Here is a 25,756-nt window from a genome sequence, read left to right as displayed (position 1 = left end):
AGAGATCCTTTTGCTTCTAAGACCAGGAGCTGGACTAGCCAGTGCCAGAGAGATGCAGTCAAGCAGCATGATCAGTTCCCTTCTTCAGGATCCATTGCCCACAGTATTTACTCAGGCACGCGGCAATTAATACTTAGGTTGATTCTATGCCCGTATGCGGGAAGGCTTCCAGATTGGCTGACTGGCTTCAATAATTGTTTAATAGACAATGCAGCAAAGTTAGCCCATCTGGAGTCTCTTCAATAAGTGGGCTTCCAGGCTGCTTCCTGCTGTGGACAATCCTGCGGTGCTTACTAAAGCTACCCAAGTTGAAAGACCTTGAGAGCAAGCATAGGAGCTACAGACTGGTTGAATTCAGCCAGTGCTGTGAGAATGGACTTATAGAGCAATGGTTGCCAACCAGTGGGCCGTGGACCACTAGTGGTCCGCAAGAAAACTTTGATGGTCCGCAGAGAAATGTCACCCCCAAAGCACCCCCCAAAGAAATTAATCCAGGCTGCGTGAGAACACAAGGCTGTGCCACCCACATGGCCCATGGGAACACAAGCTTGCGTCGCTTGCATTGCGAACAACATAAGGTAGTAAAGGGAGGGGAGAAACATGTCCCATGCGCCTGGCCTGGCCCCGGGCTGCTTGTTTCTGCTTCTTTCTTCTTCTGCTTTTGGCTGCATGCAAGGAAAGCAGCAAAAGTCTTTCTTTCTCTCCCCCAAACTCTACCAGAAATGAGTCTTTGGGACCTTGCAAGGCATCCTGCTCCAAGAAGCTGTGCTGGTGTGACAAATCTTACAAAGACTCATTTCTGGCATGGGGAAGAGAAAGAAAGACTTCTGCTGCTTCTGCTGCTTTCCTTGCATGAAGCCAAAAGTCTCTCTATCTCCTCCTGAGAACAGTATCTTGCAATCCCAAATAAAGAATGATTGATCGGTAGGAAAACAGGGTGGGGAATTTTCCTGCAGACTTTTTTGGGGATTCTCCAGGACCCTGGGAAAATCCAAAAAAGGGCCAGTCTTGTGACTACTGCAGCTCTGGAATATGGGACCAACTTTCCCACCAATGTCAGCAAGTCACCATCAGTCAAAATTCATATTAGTGGTCTGCGGGATTTAAAATTATGAGTTTGGTGGTCCCTGAGGTCCAAAAGGTTGGCAACCCCTGTTATAGAGTATGTGTGTATGTATACTTGTTGATGCTACTTACCCTAGAATTTTCTCTTATGTTACTTAGCTATTTATTTATTTAAACAAACAAACAAACATGGATACTTGAACTTATATGCTGGAAGGCGTATACCTCATAACAATAAATATTTTCTAAAAAGAAAAATATTAAAGCATGCATTCAGACTAAATCTGTATGTGTCCCACGAGCAATTGCCTATAATTAAGTAGCATCTTTATCCCAAAGGCTGTGGAATGTGATCAAAAGAGCCACCATCACCTCCTGGGGTAGGCCATTTCAGAGCAGAGGGGCTACTGTATAAGTGCACCACTGTGCCTACCGTCCCTGTCCTATTGTCCCCATTTATTCGTACCTATTTCATGTAATCTTACTCATGTTTATACTTATACCTCTTATCTTGTAAGTGATCGACAAATCAAACAAATAAATAAATAAACTTCTCTCTGGACACTCTTTATATTAAGTTCTCGGGGGTATGTGGTGCCCAGATTCCTAAAACAGCTTGAAGATGCCCTGCCAATACAAACTTATGTAAAAACTAGGCAGAACGCCATGTGTATTTTGAGGCATGATAGTGGTGTGTTCAGTTGCCAGATCTAAACAATTCAATACAATATGTGTTGTCAGTCAAACAGAACTAAAGATATGCTACCCTAGCACATTTCATTCTGCTTGCTTACTTACTGATACCAAAAGGAACTGACTGTCCCCCCCTTCCAGTTTTAATAACCGTTATCAATAAATGTTTACACATTGATTGTCTGGCATTGCAATCTGATTTGTTACTTTCAACCTAGTATATAGAATAGTACTGTTACATTGTTCTATTTTTTACTTTTTATTTTTCATTTAAGAGCCAAGAATAGTGCATCGCAGTAAAAGCAGTATTCCTTATAGCTAGGTTATATCTAATCCCCCATATCATATCATTTAAAATAGATAAATGTAATTTGCAAAAAGACCTCTGGGTTTTAATATGAATTACTGTCTTTCTTAAGCTAAATGGTTTTGGACATCTTTACTATGAACTCTGTAGCAATTTGAAGTAAACTTACTTCTATACTTCAGAAATATTGGATAAAAGCAACATTGACATATCCTACTAATACCTGCTGTACTGTACTAATGTATTGAATTGGTCTGGTGTGGCCCAAGTTGATCCCTTTTTTATCCATATGCTCTTTCTTTCAATTTTATAGGAAAGATATCCAAACAGCATGTTCAATGAAGTTTATGGGAAAAACCTCAATGCCAGCACAAAAGCCGAGGTTACACCATCAGTAGCTCACCAAGAGACTTCACTTTATTCTCTTTTTGAAGGTACTCCATGGTCTCCATCTCTTCCAGCCAGCTCAGGTGAGGCTCCAACATTCTCTTCATCACCTATAGCATATAACCTGAGGATAACGTGTGTACCACTTGCTCAGCATCTCCCTTCCATCACTGTTGTAGGAACATCATAGAATATCAAGATCTATGGACTGCCATTTGTCAGAAATGGTGTAGGGTCTCCCGCTTGGGCGGGGGGTTGGACTAGATGACCTACAAGGTCCCTTTCAACTCTCATTATCTGTTAAATCTGTTAAGTTGCCTTTGAATTGTTCAGCAAATTTTATACTTCTTTTTCTTTTCTAAGTAAATTTCCTTTCCTTTCAATGTCTGCACATAACTGCTCATTATATTTCTACATCTGTCAGTACACGTGTATGGGCTGTGTGTGTGTGTGTGTGTGTGTGTGTGTGTGTGTGTGTGTGTGTGAGAGAGAGAGAGAGAGAGAGAGAGAGAGAGGAAAACCCATTTGCAATCTTTGTGATATTCTACCATATTTGTTTAATAATGAATAAAAGTGAGTACAAATCTTACATTAATAAAACCAAAATCATACATAAAATGAAAGAAGTTAAATCAGGAGATCACCAACTTGACTTTTTTCTAAATTCCATAGATCATTCAACACCAGCCAGCCAGTCTCCCCACTCCTCCAACCCAAGCAGCTTGCCAAGCTCTCCTCCAACTCACAACCATAATTCGGTCCCATTCTCCAACTTTGGACCCATTGGGACTCCAGACAACAGGGATCGAAGGATAACAGATCGGTGGAAGACAGATAAGCCAGGTGAGTGGAAGGCCTTAGCGTCCATTTAATTTCAGTGAGTTTCAGGGACATTTATCTGTTACTCTTGTTCTCATACAGCAATGGGAGGCTTTGGCCTGGACTATCTCCCAGCAACCTCATCCTCTTCAGAGAGTAGCTGGCACCCAACCAGCACCCACAGCGGTCCCTGGTCAGCCCATGGCCCATCCATAGAGGATTCGTCAACTGTGCTTATGGAAAGTCTGAAGGTGGGTTGCGTATTGATTCTGCCCTTGTCAGGTTATGCACTAGATAATAGATACGGCAAAATTCTGAAATGTTAATGATGTGTCCTTTGTGATATTTTTCTGAATCTTGCTCTTTTGGCAATGATATTGTGAACCATTTGTCTGTGATGTATGTACAATTAAGGTGTATCGATAGGTACATCTTATACAGATATATTTAGTTACAGCCACAATTATGAGCACAACTTCCATTGCTAAACAGTGTGCTCGTTTAGTGAGTCACCATATGACCGTGCTTGATTTCACAACTTTTTGTTGCTATAATTGTTCAGCAAATCAGGCTTCCCCCATTGACTTTGCTTGTCAGAAGCCGGCTGGGAAGATCACAAATGGTGATCACATTAACCCAGCATGCTGCAGCTGCCATAAATACATGCCAGTGGCCAAAGGCCCGAATTGTGCTAACATGATTGTGGAGATGCAGCTATGGTTGTAAGTGTGAACGTTTTCCAGCAGAGTCATAAATTCTAATGGTTGTGAAACAGATGGCCATAAGCGGAGCACCACCGTATAAGTTTACCTTCAAGTACCCAATATGCTTATCACATTTGTCATTTGTATATGGATAAGCCGTGGTGGCAAAGCATTTCAATTCTTACAGATGTATTTTACGATGCTTCAAGGGTAGGTTCAGCCATCCTGTGCCAGGAAGAACAGCAAGTCAGAGATAGGAAAAGCTAGAGAAGTTAGCGAGGAAATAAGCCGTGCCTTGAGATGTTTTTAGCATGCCCTTTCTGTGCGTCAGATTCCAACTTCATCGTTATGGGGTGTTTGTTTCGTTGCTTAGTCTATCTGGTCCAGTTCTATGATGCACCCTGGACCTTCTGCCCTGGAGCAACTGTTGATGCAGCAGAAGCAAAAGCAGCAACGTGGGCAAGGTGCCATGAATCCACCACACTGAGAACAAAAGAGCTGGCAACCTTTGCAATCGGAAGCTCCACACATCATGGCATGTTGGGTTTACAGGACTGTCCCACACAGTTCTGTGCGCGTGGCAGCCTCTCTTCTGTTCCTTGATGTCAGGAGGGTGTAAGTGCTCCACCAACCCACTGAGTATGCACGAAAATGAATGCAGTGCAATGGAAAACCAACACCAGGAACTCTCCCGTCCCACCAGGGCCTTCTGGAGGGAGAGAGGGACTGCTGTTTATCTTCACGGTAACCTGATATCACCGCCTCTCACCTTCTCCATCGTGCATGTGCCCAGCCATGTGGGAAAATAAAAGATGGGAAAGAAGAGCAGATGGGAGAAGCCACTGAGAACTTCTCGATCCTCTTCCTCAGTTTTGGGGAACCTAGTAGGAATCTATTACCTATAGCTTTGCTGACTGAGAATGTAGTTGAAATTTATTCCTCAACGTCTAAATTTCGAATTATTACTGTCTCAGTAGTAAGATCACACTGAATTCTTCCATACACAAACGTGCTTTGTAGTCAGTGTGTAGCACCCCTCGAGTCACCGGTCCAGAGTTGGGTAAGTGGTAAATTGACGGGAAGGGCGAGTGTCTGGTCTCCTGAGTTAGGTAAGGCGTTTCACGAAGGAGCATTTGGTCCCTCCGGCGTCACTTCCACCTCTTCTTCAAAGGTTGAGTCTGGACTATTGTGAATGGGTTAAGGATTCCAGCAGTACTAAAGTGCAGTGGCCACTGCCAGCCCTCAATTCGGGGCAGCACACTGCTGCTATGGGGTTTTTAAGTTAAATGGTTCAGATTCCTGTACATTTTATGATAGCGTAGTGACCAGTCTGATGAAATGGCAAAGCTGGCCTGTGCATTCACAGCCTGACTCCTTTATGTAGGTAGGTAGAAGCTTTCTGTGTCTTTCTTCCTTTTTTCTCCCCCACCCCGCCCGCCCAAGTCCCTTTTTCTAGTCTCCCTCCAACCCTGCTCGGTTGCTTGTAGTTCTGTTCTCCATATGCAGCATCCCACCAACTTCTAGCAGGATAACGGGGAGCAAAGGAATTAGACAGGACAATATAGGCAATCTCCTCTGCCAGTAAGTATATGTCCGCAGGTTCGCGCACACGTGTAATCGCAGAGTTCCAGCAGTTTCAGAATGGAAGCTCAAGGCAACAAGATCCCTATGAGGGGACCCCCATGCAGGGAAGCCGTCAGTCCACTTGCTCCTGTAAGGATGCTGAAAGCGGGGGGAAAGGTTGAACTTGATATTTATTGAGCAGAAGGACGGCTGCAACTCTTCTTGCATAGGAAACAAGGTCACCCCTTACCTTTTTTTAAAAAATTTTTTTTGTTTGTTTCCCAGGGTACCTAAGGAAACAGTCTAAATGTTTTAAACCGTTGCAAATGCAGGAGTATGTATGTGTATGTGTATCAGTTCAGGATCTGTGAGCCACAAAAAACAGCTGCAGAGCAAAGCACATCTGGGGTCCACAAGTGACACTGGAGTCGGGGAGCAGCCCCAAATAGACTATATATATAAAAAGAAGAAGCTGAATGAGGTAATGCTCTCTCTCTCTCTCTAGGATAGGAATTGAACTCCCCATGCAAGCAGTGTTGCTGCTCTGGGTTATATTGCTTAAAAAAAAACTTCCTTTAGAAAACTTTAAAAAAAAAAATCAAACCCCTCATGGATGAAGTTCTTGCCCTAGTTGTGCTTCTTTGGCCCCCCTGCCCCCTCCCAAGCCGGCTTCTCTCCCTCTCCCTTTCCCCAAGTTTGCGTATTTGAGCTGTGCACCCCAGCAGCTACAACATTCCAGTGTTTGAACAGCCACTGATTCTTGCACTCTAGACAACCTAACCAGATTCGTGATCTCACACTCTCCACTGTGCCAGAATCCCGACCCATAGGTTCCCATTTCTGCATGAGAAATCTGGTGTTTGGAATGTTCTCTCTCTCTTTTTTTTCCTGAATCTTCAAGGCAGGGCTCCCTTCCCCATCCACCCCTTACACACATGCCCTGCCGTGGCTAGAACCTCAAGGGAAGGGGGGAAAACGCCCCCCAGCAGAGAAAACTGGTTTGTGTCGTAAGCTTCTTTTGTGTTTTTGTCTGTCTGTGCGAGACCTGCAGCTGCTGAACTCAGCTTTGCCTTTAATTAAACCATGTTCTCTACAGCCAGTCTCGTGTAGTAACATTTTCTTTGACCAATTATTTCTTGTTAATGAAACTCCGTTGATCTCTTCATGGCATAGGATATCTCTGTTAACAAATAGAAGGGATTTATAGAGTGATGCATACGGCAAGTGAAGTTGAATATGACGAAGCATGGTAAACAAGGTTGCATCTTCTACACCAGTGATGGCAAACCTTTTTGTTGTGGTGTGCCAAAAGCACAAGAGAGATAGTGCGTGCACATGCCAGCACCCACAATGCTATGCCCCCGCTCCCCTGTGCATACGTACGCAACACCCCCACCCCCTTACCTGCACTGGGCATGCATGCGCCTCCCAGCTGATATTTGTCCCGTTGGAGGCCGTTTTTTTCCTCCTGGAGGCTCAAAGGAAGCTTCTGCAGCCTTGGGATGCCGAAAAACAGGCCTTCCGGAAATACCGGAAGTACCCATTTTCAGCCTGTGGAGGGCCTCTGGACCCTGGGGGAGACCATTTTCGCCCTCCCGTGAGGCGTGAGGGAAGCCTCTGTAGTCTCGGGAGGCAGAAAACAGGCCCATTTCGGCACTTCTGGTATTTCCGGAAGGCCCGTTTTTCAGCCTCCTGAGGCTTCAGAGGCTTCCTTTGAGCCTCCGAGAGGGCGAAAACGGCCTCAAATGGGACGAAAATCAGCTGGGAGGCATGCACATGTGCAGTGCAGGTAAGTTTAGCTGCAGCTCGTGCGCCTGCTCAAATGGCTCTACCTGCCACCTGTAGCACGCGTGCCACAGGTTCGCCATCATGGCTCTACACCAAGAAAAAAGCTCTTTGCAAGCTATGTTGTATCATTCCAATTACTGTGTGACAGAAGAGTTGGCAATGAAGAGAGAGACACACACACAGTACTAAATTGATTTCTAGAATTAAATAACCAAGGTTTGACAGACTAAACTCTTTGGAACTGCCCTACAGGTAAGTTCTTCTATTGAAGAGTTGGTTTTTGTGTCAATAGTAGTTGGGGGGGAAAAAAAACCACACTAGTTTTTTACTAGTTTTATAGAGAAAATAACAAAACTACACCTTTTGAAGAAGTACTGGCAAAAATCAAACACTTGAACATTGTGCTGCTTTTCAACAACCTTGCACGTAATTTTTATTGCAGTAAAACACTATACAGAAGCAATTGAGCTAATAATTATTATCACTTGCTACAGATGGAATTACCTTCACAGTATGCTTTTCTGTCATTCCAGCCTCATCTAAAATTCAGAGGTTCACTCATAGGTTTGTGCAGGTGCCTTTGAAAGGTTTCTTTCTGCAGTAGAAATTGAAGCAGCCATAGCTTCTGCCCATTTTTTCTTCACGGCCCATTATTTGCTTCTGCTATGCAGTACTTAACATTATTTGCCCTAACAAGGTAGCAAAACATTTTGAGATCTGAAAGATACATTTTTTCCTGTGTTTGGACATAACTGTATTAACAGCAAAGAACGTTGCCAGAGATGGAAACTAAAATACTGCTATTAAACAAGAACCCAGTTGCAAATAGCTGGCCCTATAATAAGGTATAATATAGGAAAGTTATAAAAGCTACACTGAACATCTAACAGCAAGAAAAAAAATGGCTTCAATTAGCAAAGGCGACCTTCAATATAATGAATGAGTTGCTTTGAAAAAACAAACAAACGATTTTCTCAATTCTTTGTGGGCTTTCAACTTATCCTTCAGAGTTATTTTCCAGATTTGGGCTGTGTTCAATGAATGCTTTGGGGAAAATACCCACTTTCCCATTGCACGTGCCTTCCAACCAGTCTTCATTCACTGTAAGATAAAATAAGATTGAATCATAAACATCATTGATTAATGGTGAATGGGAAAATGAGATTGAAAGTTGGGTGCCTCATGGAGAATTCCGCAAAAAGCTATGTGAGAAGTCTTTGGGATTTGGTAATGTTTTAAATGGCTTAATTATGAAACCCTCAGTAATAGAACTGCTGCTTGAAGTTTTCTGTGAAGGAGAATATGGCTATTAAAGGATGGGAGTGTGAGTTTTTAAGATTACAATCAGAAGTTAGAAGCCTAATTTGCTAAACAATACAGGATTTGGTAAAAAAAATGTATATTAATGCATTTGGTGGTAAAGTGAGTGAATGCCTGCTTGACTGCAAAATGCAAATGAATTGGGAAATCTGGAAAAAAAAGTAAATTCTCCAATAGAAGCATACAGTTGTGGGATTATAAAACATTTGATACTGGAGCTGTACAGCGCTTTGAATTGAAAGAGAAAAACAACGGCGATTCAGAGCGTGAGAAGGTGCTGAGATTGTACCTATTTGCATTTTCTTAAGCAGCTGCATCTTTCCATGGGTTTGCACACTTGCCTAATGCAGATACAACACAATCCTGGAAAAAAATTGTGTTTGGTTTCAGTAGTTGTAGATTTATGATATTTGTGTGCCCCAGTGTATTCCAGGGCATCTTTTTGCCTTCCAATACAAAGTCTAAGTCAGTATGATTTTGAGCAAAGAAGCTGTAAGGTTCTCAGTTGCCATGCAACTGAGACTTCCTGTCCATCCCTTTTAATAGCACTGAGCATGAACTTCACCTTGCCACTGAAGGGAGATGAAGAGGAGCTTGAAAAAGGCAAAAGAAATGAGGAAATGCAAGGTGCCCAGAGCCAGTATTTCAAGGCAATTATCACTGAGGAAGAGAACTGGTTGGAAAATGAACCTGTAAAGATGCTAAGTCATAAGAAAATAGGTCAATACCACAGCACTGTATTTATTTTCCAAGAAAGAAGAGCTGCCTCTGAGCTCCAGAAAGAACTTCCGTGAACACTGCTAAAACTTGGAAACTTTCATCACACCAGTATGATCTACTAAGAACACATTCCGAATGAAATTCATTGAACTTGCAAATAAAAATAAAAATAGGTTGAAGTTGAAGTAAATATGTATACTGCAGCTTCCTGTAGGTGGAGCTATTTAGTTCATTTAATGATTGCTAAGATGTAAAATTGGAATTAAGGTTTAAGATGGAGAAACTATAGAAGGAGAAAGATAATGTCTCAAATAAGTTTCCATAGTTTAAATTTACCTGTTGCCAGAACAACAATTGTGTCCCCTTTCTGAAACTCCAGATCTTCCGCCTGAGTGGCTTCGTAAGTATAACACGCTATAACTCGATTTGGTTCAGTCTCCGTTAGTATTTTCTGCTGTGCCTCCTCACCGTTTTTCATTCTTAAATTGTCTTTGCTGATCTAATGTGAGAAAAAAATACCTTTATCTCTTGCTGCTTTCATAATTAGCAGTTAGATTTTTTTTCAAAAGTGCCTTCATTATAAGTGCTTGAATTACTGTTACTTCTGTACATATATTAAACTTTTCAAAAACGAAATACAAAACTTACGAGAAAAAAAATGAAAAATAAGTAATTAATAGAAGCCCTAATTTCCTATCTTAAAGGATACAGCATTCTTCCGGATGTACCTTTGGTAGGTGCTAAACATCTAATATTCCTAAACATCTTCCATTGCTGGGATGGAGGGAGGGGAGAGAGAAAGTGTAGAAAAATTATACGTAGCTTTCAGAATAACTTTTATAGTCAAAAGGCTTCTGTGTGGCTTAGATGAAATTTTCAGAGAGTACTGATCTAATTTAAAAAAAACCAATGTTCTCAGGGAATTATATGTGATGCTGCCCAGCAAGGTATGTTACTTTCTAATCTAGTCTGTCTTACCTCATGAGTGGTGCACCACAATGTCAAGCAGTTGTCCTTAGCATGCTCCCATAAGGTGCTCATTTCATCTTCATTCAGAACCTGATCCTTGCCATCTATTGTCTGGTTGCTAAGCAACAGAAGACTTGGTGAGAATCAGAGGCTTCGTCCCACTCATTAGGAGCGAAGTGCTGCTGAGTGGTCTTACTTACCTCAATGTTGTATGTTCAGGAGAGAGTTCCAGTTTCTTACACACCTTCTCTAAAAGGCTGCTGTAAGACAGGTTGGGACTTACAAGCAGGGCTATTGTGAATTTGTAATGCACTTTGATGATATAGGATGTTGGAGATGCATCAAACTGTAAGAGAAAATTACAAGATTAGTTCATGATTTCAGTGCATGAAAAAGACATACTAAAACTCTGCTGTGTGCTTCAGGCATTACAGTGATTAAAACTGGTGAAAATAGCGGATACAGCTGTGGTGCTTTGACCAATATTTTTTAATTCTGCTTTTTGAACAAAATTAAAAGTAAACACGGTCAGCAGTATATTCTTTATTTTTGTATTTGCGTGCTGTCCAATAAGCAAGTTTTGAGTGGTTTATTAAAACATCAAAAAAATGTGTTATAGTGGTGCAAACTATTTCAAGTTCCAAGGACCAAATTCCAATACTGCATTCTAATCAGTGCACCACTAGGGCTGTAAAATGGTTTGTATTGAGTAAAGAGTTAGTATTTTTGTGAGAGGCATAATTTGAGATGACAGCCTTGTTTATATATTATTTTTAAATATTTGTGTAAGATGCTGTGTCCTTTGCTGGGAGTAGGAACCCCATTAGCTCTTTAATGAACAGCAATTAGTATTTCAGTTTTGCCTATCCAAAAGCTCACAATGAAAGGAAATCATGTACCTTCAGTTCTCTTTGACCTGCAGAAAACAGAACAATTGTCACATAAAAATATTTCTTAAAAAAACACAGTCCCTAGATTATGCATTTGCTTGATTTAAATCATGATTTGTTAAATAATTCCTATGGTCTTTTCGTAAATTGGTATTCATAAATATGGTACAACATGAAACTGAAAATTATAATGCTGAAGAGAGTTTGTTATCATTCATCAGAAATGCCGTTTATGCCTTTGTTAATATTTCCTTCTCGTAATTCATAAAGACAGAGAATTTAGATAGTCAGTGCCTGCTTTAGCTTTGTTGTAGAGTGGGAATAAATTTTCAGGTAGCTTTTGTAATAGCCCAAAACATTAGGATTATTTGCTGTATGAGGTTTTTACTCACTTGAAGGAAGGTTGGGGAATCTTGGAGCAGCAAAGCTTGGTGGATCAGGGATATCCATCTCTCTATTATTTTCTTCCTGGAGAGAATAAAAATAGCTTATCAGAGTCCTGAGGGTAGTATATGCAGTGGACTGAACTGTTTTAAGTTGCAAAACATACAACACAAAACATGGGGCAGGAGGCATATTGGGAATATCCAGACTTGGATTTATCATATGCATCTCCATTTAAAAAAGATGCACTCCTTGAAGAGAGCATTGTCTCTGTCTGATGTGAACCTTGCCACTTTTCCCTTGATTAATCTTTCCAGAAGTTATCATGAACTCCTATCTATTGGGCTTTGTAGAAAGGAATTCCGTAGATAAGACACCATTTGTATTCATACCATCCCTTTAAAAATGTATGTCAGCATAAGACAGATTCACAGTCCTTTGGGGGGGGCTTGAACATTACTTCCAAGTCATAACCTTGTGAGCAATCTGATCGTGTACTGACAGAGTTGTATTTTCCATTTTCAGTATTATTTTACTGTTTACTGTTGCTAGCTAGAAAAAGGCAGTTCAACTAAGAAATCTTAAATAATGTGGACGGGAAGCATGGAGATACTATGCAGCTTCATTTTGGGGAAGGCAAATCCAATCCATTTTCTTACATTTAATTCTTGCCAACAAAATCCCTGGGCACTCACCTGAAATATAGGCTGGTTCTGCAATTCCATTGGCTGTAAGTAGTTACAAGGCACAATCCCTTTCTACACAGAAGTCAAAGCAAGAATTTTTAACATGTTAGAATGCATCCAGATTTGTATGAGAATGAGAAAAAAACAAAAACCATTCTTTATTTCTAATCTCTGTATGACAGCATTTTTATTTGGCTGGTACCTTCATTTCCAGAGCCATGTAGTTCCTCTGCTACATGAAAAACTGAAAGTTCAAAATCACAAAACAACTTCCTTACATTTACCTATGGGTTCCATTTATCTTTCACTTTTGTTGAATTCACCAATGTCAGAAAGAATGCTGCATTTTACTACCAGCATGGTTATGGTGTACAACGTGGAAAAAACCAATTATAATCGTTTTTTATATCAACTTTCATATTAACATGAAAAACTTTAACATAGAGGCATATTTCCTTTGTGACCTTGAGCATAATTAGAGAAGCAAAGTTATTGCCCTAAGGAGCAGGAATTGCTTTGAAGTAAAGATAATAACTCCAGGATACGGGACATCCTGAATCAAAAAACACAGCTTGAACTTCTTAGGAAATCAACAGAAATATTCAGCAGCAAAGCAGGGGAAGGGGTCATCATGTAATATTAGATGTTCCCCTATGAAAGTTTTGAAGGCACCAGTGCAATATTTGTGTGACTGGATGTTGAATTTCTCAAAGAGTGAGCTTCTATTGAAATAATTGATTGATTTACTTATTTATGTGTTAAGTTTATATGGCAGATTTATATGGCTGCCTATAGTACACTCCAATAATTCTTGGGCACTCACAACAAAAACACAAAAAGCAGCAAAACAAACAATTGTATCTCCCTTACCATGGGCCAGATGCGTCACGCACTGGCCACGCCCATGCCTAGTTCAGCAAAGGGGGGGGGAGTTCTGATATGTCACGTGACACTGCTGTGACGACGTAAGTTTGACCCTCCTTTGGTATAGCATCTCATCTACTTTATAGCCACTGATTCATTGCCTTCCTTGGCCATGGCTTCAATTCTTCATGGTCTTCCAGAAAGCTAAAAGATATCTAAGCTAAACTATTAGGTGGGAGACTGCTCAAAAGCCAGAGTAGCTATAGGGAAGGCCAGATTCAGAGGAACCACTGGATGACAATATTTATGGGAAGGGGCTTGGAGGATGCCTACCTTGGCTGACCTGGTGATAGACAAATGCCCTCAAGGAGAGGTGGTTCTGCAACTAACCTAGCCTTCTGTCATTTAGATCTTTAATCAGATTGTACCCCAAAAGAGACTAGGAGTCAATACATCTCATACAACTGCAGGGTGGCAAGGGAAACTGCAGGGTGCCCAGAACTGAATGTGCCACTGCATTCTGGACCATTCATAGTTTCCAAGTGGTTTTGAGTGGCAGCCCTAGGTAGAGCACATGGCAGTAGTCCAGTCAGGAAATGATGTAAGGTGTGAGTGACGGTGACCAAAGCCTCCCAGTTCAGGAATGGATAAAGCTGGGACACATAATGAGTTTGTGCGAAGAGCCCCTTTGCCACAGCTTGCTTGAGCAACAGCAACAAATCCTTAAATTGTATGACAGTTCTGCCTGGTGAAGAACCGTCAAATCAAAGTCAAAGATGATACCAGACTAGGGACAAGGGAAGGGTGTTTGGTTTGACCTCACTCATTGGTTTCATGTAGGTGTTAAATTGTGATAAGAGACCCGGGCCCTATGGCTCCCCATACAGACCTCCCCCTTTCCCCCAGCAAACCACTGATTGCACCTGGCCACAGAAAAAGGAATAGAAGCACTACAAGACAGTGCCCACTCTCTCGATTCTAACATTTTAAAGGGGCACCATCCCTTTCCCAAGCCTTCAAAGATCATAAGTACAAGTAACGATGTCTTAGTACATAACCCAGCCTGAACTACAACTGAAAAGGGTCTAGATAACCTGCTTCATCCAAGGCCATCCAAAGCTGGATTCCTACCACAGTCTCAACAGTCTTTCCCCCAAAAAGATAAGGTTGGAAATTGGACAAAAGTTATACAATGCCCTCCGATATCAATGGATCCAAGGATGGCTTCTTGAGGATGGAGTGAAACACTACCACCTCCTTCACAGACAGACAGACAGATGGACAGACAGAGATTTGCTTTTCCACATCTCTGACTGCTGGCACAAATTGGAGTCTGATAGAAATTACGACTTTCTTGGGAATGAAGTAAGGATTAATTAATACCAGTGGCTTTAATGGCAAAATTGTAAAGCAGCCTTTCCAAGCTAGTGCCTATTGGAATTTCCCCAGTTCTATTGACTACCAAATCTGGGCTGCAAATATCCAAACAACTATAACGTGCCAGCAAAAAAAAATTCCATATGTTTTTAATACATCAGGTAAAAGGAGCAGATTTCTGATGCTTAATCATTGCCAAAGAGGAAAGCCAGGATATCCATACTAATGGTGCTAATAAAAATTGGAAATCAACATATTTATAAAATGCATAAATAAATAAATTGGTGTGGCACCAAGATGGGAAAGCTATTGAGCATTTTATTTACTGTATGCTTCATCACCAAACTTCAAGTGTTGCAGCATTGGGTAAATCCCTCATCCCTCATTCATTTGTCTCAACCTAAAGAGTTCATTTTTGTGGTGAGATGAAATAGGCTCACCCTTAGCAACATGAAACTGAGTTCTTTGAGTTGAAATATTAATGTGATAAAGCTATGTATGTAATTACAGGAAATAATACAGACTGGTAACCTACAATTGATCATCAGTTCAGTGCACTTAGAATGAAGGTCCAAAATGACACCAAAGGTTAATGTAAATATGGCAGCAGTGGTTGGAAGTGGTTCTCAGAGTTTTTTTTCTAAAGGAGACCCCTTTATCTTTTGTTCTACTAATCAAAGCACAAAGGGTCACTTTGAAAATATTTTTCATTGGTATCATTGTCTCAGCCACGCCATTTTATGAAAATTGTTTGTCCATAATATTAGTTTTACAGTCAGATAATCTGGCCCAAGCCAAATGTTTCATGAGTTTTGAAAAATCAATGTCAGACAAATTCAATCATGTCCCACACTTTCTCTAACCCATTTGCAAATTGCAGCTTTAAAGACTTACACTACCTTTCCATTAAACACAACAGTGGCCCAGTTGTCTTTCTCCTTTTTCAAAACAAAAACAATGTTTCCAGGAACGACTTGAAGCTCTTCTGAAGTTTCAGGAATAAATTCATACAAGACTCTATGAGGTTCTCCTTGCAGTGCCCTAAATAAGTAAGCAAGAGTATACAGTATTAGATCATACACGATTCCTTTTCTGTACATTCCAATTTCCGGGGGTGGCTGGGGGGAGAATCAACCAGAAGAATAGAAATAGGACTTATAGACAAGGAATTGGTCATCAATAGCTTTTCATTCAGTGAATAATAGTTCCCATAATGTCTAATTCTTAAGATGCAAGGAGTGGGAGCATTATGAGGGAAAAGACTTCAAATAGATCAATCTGCATTTTACAATATGTGTACATTTATGTGTTTTGAATATTTTTTTCTGTTTTGTTTAGAAAATGATATAATATAATATCTAGTATAACAAATGCCTATTATAGCAAGCTTTTATATTACATTAATTAGCTATAGCTAATAATATACAAAATGCTGTGTGCATGAATTCTAAATTTATTGTAACTATTCTTTACATAGTTTTGGGAGAGAGTTTTGGCTGAAGGAATAACTGATGGATGTTAGTATTCTCTGGACTTTATTGATCGTACCTGAGGATTTCTGGTGTTTTAGGTCTGGAAGGTGGTTCTGATGTCTGTAAGCACAGCATACATATTAGCTTATTCATATCCATCAATAGCAGACATTCAATCTTTTCTAATAGAAACCCTGAGTTCACTTGGAATGAAGAGGAAGTAGTTTTCTTTTTCTTTCCCACATCCCATCTAGGAAGCAAATTGGTAACTGTTTTTTTTCCAAGCATAGTGAAAAGTTAACCCATGTTTATAAAGGTAAGATTCCCCTGGCCAGAGATGTCCAATTCTAGGAGACAGTGCTCATCTCTATTTTCTAGCCGAGGGAGCAACATTGTCTGAAGATACTTCTGTGGTCATGTGGCTGGCATGACTATACACCAAGGTGTACAGAACACTGTTACCTTCCCATTGAAATGGTACCTATTTATCTACTTGCATTTGTCATGCTTCTGAATGGCTAGATTGGCAGGAATTGGGGCAAGAACAGGAGCTTGTCCTGTCATGTGGTACTTGGCAGTGGTGGGATTCAAAAATGTTTATTACCCGTTCTGTGGGCATGGCTTGGTGGGCATGGCAGGGGAAGGATACTGCAAAATCCCATTCCCTCCCCATCCCACTAACCTGCTTTCCAGCTCCATTCTCCTGTGCAAGGCAACAAAAGAAGACCCAGCCGATCAGCTGGGACTCGGAAGGCAGAGAATAGGGGCCAGTCAGAGATGATATTTGCCGGTTCTCTGAACTACTCAAAATTTCCGCTACCAGTTCTCCACAACCGGTCAGAACCTGCTGAACCTCTGGTACTTGGGTTTCAAACTGCCAACTTTTTGGTCAACAAGCCCAGCATGCTAGCCACTAGGCCACTGTCTCTCCTTAACCCATATTTAGTTTCTGAAATAGAAAACTACAGAAAAAGGTTTCTAATTTCCCAGCTCCCTTAAAAAAACAGTCCTCTATATAAAAATTAATGTCTTGGGCAATTAAATATATTGGTAAGTATGTACCTGTTACCAAAAAGTTTATTTTAAACTTCCATCTTATGATGTTGATTACAGGGTATATCTGTTGCCTCTTACACAGGATGGAATACCCTGTGCCCTGCATGCTTACAAGTTTTGGATCTTCTTGTGTTCTACTAAAAATGAAGATAATTATTCTGTTTAATTAAATGGAATTTTATATGGCTAAAATTAAAAGCTCAAAGTGTTAATTATTGCAAATGATGCTGTCATAGTCAGTCAGGGTTCTAGAGGACCCACTCTAAACCTCACTTCTTTAAAATAGGAGGCATCTTGATAAGCGACTTATCACTTCAATTTACATCATCTTGTGCAATAAGTTACATTTTCAGCAGTTGGACGGAATAGCAGATATGACTTTGAAAGCTTGATGGCTAGAACAGCAAAGGCAAATGGAGGTGGATCATATTATGAGACCTATGGCTGCAAATGGAGCCCAAGGAGGAAACTAAATCATGATTCATGATCAAAACAGGAGAATGTGGGACTGAGCAAAATAGCGATCCTGTCTTACCTGGGGCTGAAGAGGAGCAAAACCTGAAAAGTCATCATTGTCAATCACAGATGCCACAACCTAAAATGGGAAACAAGGCTTGTTTTTAATCTATTTTATTCATCCCCCCCCCCGCCCCAAACAAAACTTTAAGCATTCTTAACTCTATTATTTCCCCATCCTGCCCAAATTACCACCTTGATACTAAAAAATAGCATGAGATAAATTGTTCTGTGCCTCTTCTTTTGATCCTTGAAAATAAGCTGAATTGAGTAATACATTCTCTGTTTCAGCAACGATGAAAAATAAACCTGCACTTTTTATCTAATTCTACACCCAATGCTGGGAAATTCTGAAGAAGAATATATAAGAATACCTAACAAAACACAGGGCATTCTATTGGGTTTAAGGAATGCCTGTATAATATGAGACATTTGAAAACTATTTTAAAAAAGAAATTATTGAAATGAAATGTTTTTTTTAAAGACCTGTTTAGGTGTGTTTAAGACACCCACACACACAAAAGAATATTGAAGACAGGTAGTCTCAAAATGCACGACAATTTGATGCAGAATATGGACTCTGCCATGGGAAAAGTAGAATTTTCTCATGACATTAAAAATATTCATGGTGTGACTTACCATGTCTTAAGACTTCCTTCAGCTGAGACTTTCTTCTAGAGCCCCCACCATTACTAAAAAGTTTCTCAGGGTTGTGCGCTGTGGGTATTGGCTTAGAATACTTAGAGTACAATTATAATGGAAGCTCTGCCATATGAATGGAGCGACAATGAAGGATTGATTCCATAGTATACTAGTGGGATTTTTAATATTTTCAGCAGAAATTAAATGCAATAATTCAGAACATGAATTGCAAGAATAATTCCAAATTCTTGAAAACTGATGATGTTGAGGGCAAAAGTGAAAATACAGACATTTTCATTTATCTTTTTCATATTTTTATTGTTATTCATTACTAGATGGATGGTGGAACATTGGCTTGTCTGCAAATGTTAAGGCCTCCATGATAAAATGTTATGTTTCAATGAACTCTTCAGTGAACAAATTAATATATCTTTCCCATGGTACAGAGGTAAACATAGCATATATCTCTACATTTCTCTAAATTTGACTGCATGCTTGCTATTTATATTCTATGATTTACAGAGTCAAAATAAAAATAATTGCATTTGAAAATGGCATTTGCAATTTTTTTCACTTAGGGAACCATTGAAACATATAATTTGATCAGGGTACCATATAAATGTAACAGCAACTTGTGTCTGAAAGTGTTTTATCATTCCTTTTACCTGGCTTTTGTGTACACTTTAAATTGTGTACTTTATTTGCAATCCTAATCTTTACCCTAACCATGAAAGTAAATTATCATTGATTCCAGGCACATTCTCTTTCCACTTAATTATTCAATTCGTTTGCTTTATATATTTATTTATAAATATTAATATCAGTTTTTGACCAGAAGATGAGAATAATAATCTCTGTGCTACACAAGGTATCACTTTCTGCGTACTAGATTTAAAAATGTTAATGGTGCAAAGGCAACCGAGGACAGTGATTTCCAATCAGCTGGCAGAACTATTATAATATGACCTGAATAGCCTTTCCAGAAAAACACCTGGAACAAAATTATCTGAATAATTCTGTATTTGTGGCAGATTAAATTCTTACCGTGGCTTTCCCTAAATAATCTTTCTTCTCCAACTGTGCCACTTGCTTTTCATTTGGTCGAAATATCTTTCCTTCAGGGATCACTATGGGTTCAAACAATCTTTGCTTCTGCACATATCAAAAACAAAAAATAAAGAACAAAAATCAACCAGTTTCCCTGACCCAATAAGTGAAAACATAATTTCTTCCAACATCCTTTATTCCATGCTTTTTATAATAAATCAGGTAGGGAGAATCTACAATGCATCGTCTAAATTGTATACTGAGATGGCAGAGACAGAAGTGGAGAGAAAGCTAGAGAATCTAGCAAGGCAGCAGATTTTGGCCATCTTTGGGTCTGGATCTGCCAACCAGTATTTCTGATCCATCTACCATCACTAGTGGTGGAGAGCAGGAAACATAAAACGTCAAAATAATGATTGCAGTAGCAATGATCAAAGGCCCACTTCTTTTGTATTGTCACATACATGTACCAAAAGGTCAGTGTTTCAATTATGTTGCCAGGGCCACCATCTTGATTTTTTTAAAATTCTCCCTGCAGATATCACTGTCATTAGTAGACACCCCTAAGAGATTACTCCTGATAGAATGTGATTTCCCACCAAAAAAACAAAACACAAAACAATTCTGCCATCTTGCTCAAAATTCTTAACCGAGTACTTCATAAGAGGCTGCTCTTTAATCTCCTCTCCCCCATTCTCTCACACAGAGAGAGTTCTTTCTTTCCTTTCTTTCTTTCATTCTTTCTTTTTTCTCTCTCTCACACACAGAGGGATAAGGAAGAAAGGAAAGAAAGAAAGAATGAATGAATGAAAGAAGGAAAAGACAAGAAAGAGAGGAAGGAGGGAGGGAGGGAAGGAAGGACAGAAGGAAGGAAGGGCACTTTTTGTACTCAGATGGCTGAATTCATGTTTAATGTAATCGTAGAATCCCAGAATAGAGAGAGAAAGATTTTAAATGGAAACAATGATGCATTCAGAACATGAGAAAGAACCACCATCCGGGCAATAAGCATCTACATATTTTTAATGTTTTAGATTAAATATCTGGCCAGCTAGACATTTTTCTCTTTAAGTTGAAAGAACAACTTCCATATCCTTAGTAACAAAGTCTCTTAAGTATACTGCAGAGTAAATTGGGTCTTAAAAACGACGCCACTGCTGATATTCCTCATTTTAAACCTAGGGAGAATCCCGCTTTCTCTTGAAATAAGTTTGACAGTATTGAATTCTAGTGACTAGAGGCAGTGAAACTGAAGTCTCCTGGTGCACACTAAAGATTGCATGACAAAGTGAATCCCAAAATGCACCCTTGGCTGCTCAGTTCTTGATAGGACTCTTTATTGGACTCTCCAGAAAAAAGAATTGAAGTCAAAGCAAAAAAACAATTTCATTTTCTACATGGTCTATTCAAGCTGCTGGTCCTCTGTGCCAAGTTTTGAAGAGATATTTCTCATCCTTTAGAGTTTTAATCTTCTGTGCGGGCAAGTCACATACTATACATCTGTAATAAAGACCCCCTTCATGAGGATGCCAAATTTGCAACTATGGGGGCAGCAGCCAACATGCATAACAGTATTCAAGGGGTGGAATTCATGCACCCTTTCTACATTTTCTTACCAAGATGGATTCCATAGCTTTATCTATCTTGTTGTGCCTGGCGCCCATCCTCTGCTTTACTGCTCTTGTCAAATGTTCCTCAGCCTTTTTCCAGTCTTTCAGCTTAGCGTAGGCAAGAGCAATGTTGTGTAATACCTGCACATAAAAGAGTAGGGATGTCAGAAATATGCCTGGACCTAACTCTAATTGTTTAGAAATCTCATGGATTTGGAGTACCAGGATAAGGTAATGTAACCTTTCCCAACTTGATGCCTCCCACAGGCACTAGATTACAGTGCAGCCTTGAATTCTGGGAATTTTAGTCCAATATCTAATGAGGGAAAACTGAACTGTATTGTCTATCCCAGTCTTGTTAAAACAGGTGTTCTTCTGTTCCTCTTCGCCCAATTTGCAGCCCTTCTTTTGAGATTATTTCAGATCTCTTCCATGGTTCTTCTCTTTCCTAGGTGCTTTTCCGCCTCCATCTTTCTGGAGGGCACCTGATATCATCTGTCAGGATGATACATTTCGTAAGCTGTCTGGAGTCACCAATGTGTGAGTTGGGCAGCTATATAAATTTGTTTAATAAATAAAATAAATAATACATAGATAGTGCAGATTTGCAGCAAAGAGACCTCCCCCCCCAAACTCAATGCTGATTGTGAGTTCAATTTGCTCCTTTAGCTTATCTACTTCACAGAACTGTTGTAAGAGCAAATTGTATTTATTCAGTGTACGCATCTGCAGAGATCATGCAATCAGTGATACAAAAACATTAGTTTAAATAAAGCATCAAGTAGTTGCAATTAGATTGCAACAGTGAGAGCAAATCAGACACTTCTGTATGTCACTTTGAGTTTATTGAAAGAAATCAGAGCTGGAAAAGTCCTTAGAGATCTTCCATGATGAACTTCAAATACGAAAACCATAACCATGTATCATAAATACAGTAAAGGTTGAAATATGCATTTAAAGCATGTGGAATGTTTGCAGAATGTCCAGTTATACCTCTTTGGAAATGTTCTCTGCACACCTGATTTTTAGATTTTTTTTTAATGACCTTGGCATGCTAGAAAGCAAATTGTGTAGTGGTTGCATCTCCTCAAGACTGCTTCTGCCCTCCTTCCACATTCTGACCCCCAAAACATGTTTAGACAGGAGACAATGTGTGGTTTCCAGTTCTCCTTGAAACTTTGGCTCCTACTCAGAAAAAAAAATTCTGAGGTAAAATTCTGTAGGGACTGAGGTAGGAGTCCTGAGATAAGCCTCCACTCATTCCTTTCTATTTTGCCATATACCAAATGGAGATTTTTGGCAACCACTTTATGAATAAGCAAATCTTCCCATTGCAATTATTTAATGGGAATATATACAATATGTCCTCAAAAATCCAAATCTCTAATAGTTCCTCAAAACATAGTTTCTCCCTGGTATAACAGAGTACAGTATGCGTTGAACTGAATCCCTGTCCAATACTCCATTCCTGAAACAGCTATCTTGAATTTAAACATCAATCTTCAACCTCTTGCTAGTAGGCTGCAATTTCCAATAAAGACTTACCTCACAAGCAAGCAACTTAAACTGCAGGCCTAGAATCTTGTAATCTATAAGGTCATTCCCCCGTAGTTGAGCCAAAGCCTCTTTTAAGTTAGTAATAGATAATTCATAACTGAAAGCAAAAAAAGAAAATAAAAAAGGAATAGTTAATATGTGATCCTGGAGCAAGGGAAATGTGAAAATGCCAGCTTTCATCAAGCTGATGCCCTCCAGGTAGACATGTTGGCTGGGCATTACAGGCATAATAACCTAACATATCTAAGAGGTAGCAGGGTAGGGAAAGCCTGAGAGCTAGATTGGCAGTCCTGTCAGTCCTCAAAGTGACTGGGAAATAAATTTCACAGGAAGATTAAAACTACTTTTATTGGGACTGGCTATAACAACAGAATTGTTATCTGATTGTGCTGCACTTCTACTTACAGTTGAGTGAATTAGGGAGTCAACTCCCTCAGTCGTTTCCAAATGTCATCTCATTCTGGATTTTAAAAATGATTCAGCCCCCTTCGCCAAGGCAATAGATCCTGCATAATATTTCCATCCAAATTATCTTCCTTACTCCTTACAAGTCCCGAGATGAGCCTCCATTCATTCACAAGAGTCTACAGAACATTGATTTCCCTTAATAGAGTAGCAACATTGATTCCTTTTTACTAGCAAGCTTCCCGGATTAAAAGGAGAAATGCTATGCATTTTCAACCTGATAATTTCACATGATGGTGGCTTGTGGTTCATCAATATTATTTAAAAACCAGCAGCTTAATCTGCATGCTGTTGGATACTAAATGCTACAGAATCTGATCAAATAAGTTTTATTATTTGGGTTCAGTATTACCCTATTTACAGGGCATGGATATAATTGTGTGTCTATGGACACAATTACACCATTGTAAAACAATACAAATTCAAGTCCTATAAATATGTTCATATATTTACATAGACTTCTCTTCCTCAGAACTTAGAGAACTGAGCATCTCTGTTTTAGGGGTTGTAGCAAGCATCTTTAAGGACAGGCAGAGGCCCTATCTATTTTTTTTCCTCTGCTAAAGGAAAAATAGCATATTTCATGGACCTGTCCTATAATCCTTGAGCTTGCCTGCTGATTTCACTCACAAAAAGTAGAAGCTGATCATGAAGAGTGATCAGAGATTCAACTGTCTATGTGGCTAGCGTGGGAGGAAATTGCTGACTTGGTATTTTCCCACAGGGAAACAAAATATCTTCAGCTGATTTTGCTCAAGCCACCCACAGAAAGCGGCAGCCTTTCTGGAACTATTTGCAGTAAGGGGATACACAGCTAAATCTCATGGAAATGAGGATCATTATCTTCCTTCTGGGCAACTGTGAGAAACCAGATATTGGATGAAGATGGGCCTTGGGCCAGAACTAGCTGGATTTTTAAATTATTTATTTTAGAAAAACAACACGTTTTTAGTTCCTACAAATAGGAAGATAAGTTGGATGTGCCTAAGCCAGATTTCAACTCCCAGAATTCCCCAGCCAGCAGCTGGGTGAAGTCCACACATCTCAAGCGGCCCAGGTTGAAAAACACCAGTTTAAGCAATATCCATTAATGTATGCTGATTGAATTTATTGTAACTAAATTAATAAAAAAATGCATTTCTTCTTGTTTCTATTGCTTGCATCCTTCCCTTGTGGATTGCTAGGTCCTCCAATTGTTAGGTCTTAAACTTTTTGTGTGTAATTTTTTTCACTAATGGGAAATAACTAAGTGCTATGTGATTATCACTATATAATTAGTGGCAGGAGGGGAAATTCCATTGTCTACTTTTTCTTTTTTTTACTGATATATAATTACAAGATCTCTTTTCATTTTTAAACTAAAAATGAATTTGTATGCCCAAATCACACAAAGGCTGGGCAAGCAGGAAATGGCAGAACTGATTACTATAATAAACCAGCTAATAGCTCATCATTTTTGAAAGATACTATAACATTCTAGCTCACTTTTCCATCTGGTAAGCCACAGCTCCTCGCTGAAAATAGGCCACCGCTAAGTGCTTGTCATGGTCAGTGCTTCTGATAAAGGCCTGGAGGAAACAGACATAATACATAGATATAATTGCTGTTATGTAAGTGCATCCATAACATCTATTATATATATTGTAGCTTATGATTTCTGGACTGCAAGTTTATGATCAACATATTCAAAAGGCCACCAATAAGTCTTGTCATATATTTAGTTCAGGCCTGCGCCACACAATGTATAAATTCATCATTTTGAATCCTCTTAGATTTGGTTGCCCAACAAAGATTTACCTAACTTCATTTTTTAAAAATGTTTTCCTGGCTATCAAATAAAGAAAAAAGGATTGATAGATAACTGGCAGTTCTTATTACTGGGCTGACATTATTTTAGGAGACTGGTTATTATTATTTTTTAAAGTGATCAGTTACGCAACCAGTATCAGGAGTGACAAAGTTAGTACTTTCCAACTTCTGGAAGACAATATTCACAATTTTCTGAGTTTTTTGTATTTTGTTCCCTTCTCCCTTGGATTGCCAGACATCCACTAAAAAAGGGACAGTATTTTTGAAAACAGAAGTTGGTAATTTTATCTGACAGGTGGCCAAGATCGCTTTTTTCAGTCACTGACAATAACAACTTTAAAATCCAGCCACTCACCTTTTGTGCCTCTTCCAGATTCCTCATGATCAGGTGGATGCAGCCAATGTTAAAGCAGATTTTGGAAGAAGGATTCTGAACAGACATGAAGGCTTCCAGGGCTGCTGCCCAATTCTTGTGATCGGCAGCAGATACACCTTCACTCCAAAGCCGGATGGTCTCTACAAGTGACATGGCAAGCGAGAAATCCTGAGGTGATTCAGGAGCAGCTTGGATTTATCACGCTTCTCCCCTTCACTCTTCACTTGTTCAGTCTTTTTTGGATTCAACCCGGAACAGCCTCTTTGCTTCCAGTTTTGGTATTTTTTTCAGAAAGCTTTACATGTCGCAAACGTATCAGGAAGTGTATTCAGTCCTCACTGAAATAGCAAGCTCTCAAGGGGAAGTAAAATCACTGAAAATGATTCAACTGAAATTGTTTTCTAAACAGAGGATTCTTTGTCTAATTGTTTCAAACAAGATACTATATCTAACACCCATTTATTCAGGTGCACTTATTTCTTCCTTTAAAAAAAACTGGCTCAGCAGAATTCTTTGTTTTCTGGGTAATATTAAATCCGTGGTTGTTTATTTTGAAAATGGATGGGCAAGACATTGTAAAAATTCCCTGCTGGAAAATAACTGTCAAGATTAGAAAGCTGCATTGACTGCCCGTATCTCTTAATTCTGTCCAAATTGTTAATCTATTTAA

General features: G+C 39.6%; 2 protein-coding genes across 3 annotated transcripts in view; one reads left to right on the top strand and one right to left on the bottom strand.

Annotated features, from left to right (window-relative positions):
• SMG7 (SMG7 nonsense mediated mRNA decay factor) overlaps positions 1-6,514 on the top strand; it is a 57,426-nt gene extending 50,912 nt beyond the window's left edge. For both annotated transcript variants that reach the window (XM_026703268.2, XM_026703267.2), the window contains 4 exons: positions 2,379-2,535; positions 3,125-3,295; positions 3,374-3,522; positions 4,349-6,514. In XM_026703268.2, coding sequence (XP_026559053.1) covers positions 2,379-2,535; positions 3,125-3,295; positions 3,374-3,522; positions 4,349-4,462 — 591 coding nt within the window. In that variant the 3' untranslated portion in view covers positions 4,463-6,514. The remainder of the gene's footprint in view (positions 1-2,378; positions 2,536-3,124; positions 3,296-3,373; positions 3,523-4,348) is intronic.
• A 1,217-nt stretch (positions 6,515-7,731) lies between these two features.
• On the bottom strand, positions 7,732-25,426 carry NCF2 (neutrophil cytosolic factor 2). The gene is made up of 15 exons (XM_026703266.2): positions 25,066-25,426; positions 24,387-24,469; positions 22,425-22,533; positions 20,886-21,020; positions 19,267-19,374; positions 17,600-17,659; positions 16,085-16,128; positions 15,436-15,577; positions 12,305-12,367; positions 11,618-11,693; positions 11,235-11,251; positions 10,536-10,681; positions 10,345-10,453; positions 9,703-9,865; positions 7,732-8,427 (listed from the first exon to the last, which is right to left on the bottom strand). Exons 1-15 carry the CDS (start codon positions 25,237-25,239, stop codon positions 8,324-8,326), a joined length of 1,533 nt encoding a protein of 510 aa, XP_026559051.1. The 5' UTR covers positions 25,240-25,426; the 3' UTR covers positions 7,732-8,323.
• Between the last annotated feature and the right edge of the window lie 330 nt (positions 25,427-25,756).

The sequence above is a fragment of the Pseudonaja textilis genome, chromosome 3, assembly GCF_049901715.1.
Source record: "Pseudonaja textilis isolate UNSWEBS1 chromosome 3, rPseTex1.2, whole genome shotgun sequence".
Taxonomy (NCBI): Eukaryota; Metazoa; Chordata; class Lepidosauria; order Squamata; family Elapidae; genus Pseudonaja; species Pseudonaja textilis.
This window is presented reverse-complemented; position numbering and strand designations above follow the sequence as displayed.

Bases quoted from the DNA above. Each gene is read 5' to 3' on its own strand.
- NCF2 (XM_026703266.2), bottom strand. From the start codon at position 25,239: ATGTCACTTGTAGAGACCATCCGGCTTTGGAGTGAAGGTGTATCTGCT. The intron at 17,660-19,266 runs GTAAGAATTTAA...TTCCCATTTTAG, and splicing joins ATTATTTAGGGAAAGCCACG to GTTGTGGCATCTGTGATTGA. The intron at 10,454-10,535 runs GTAAGTAAGACC...TCTGTTGCTTAG, and splicing joins CCTGAACATACAACATTGAG to CAACCAGACAATAGATGGCA.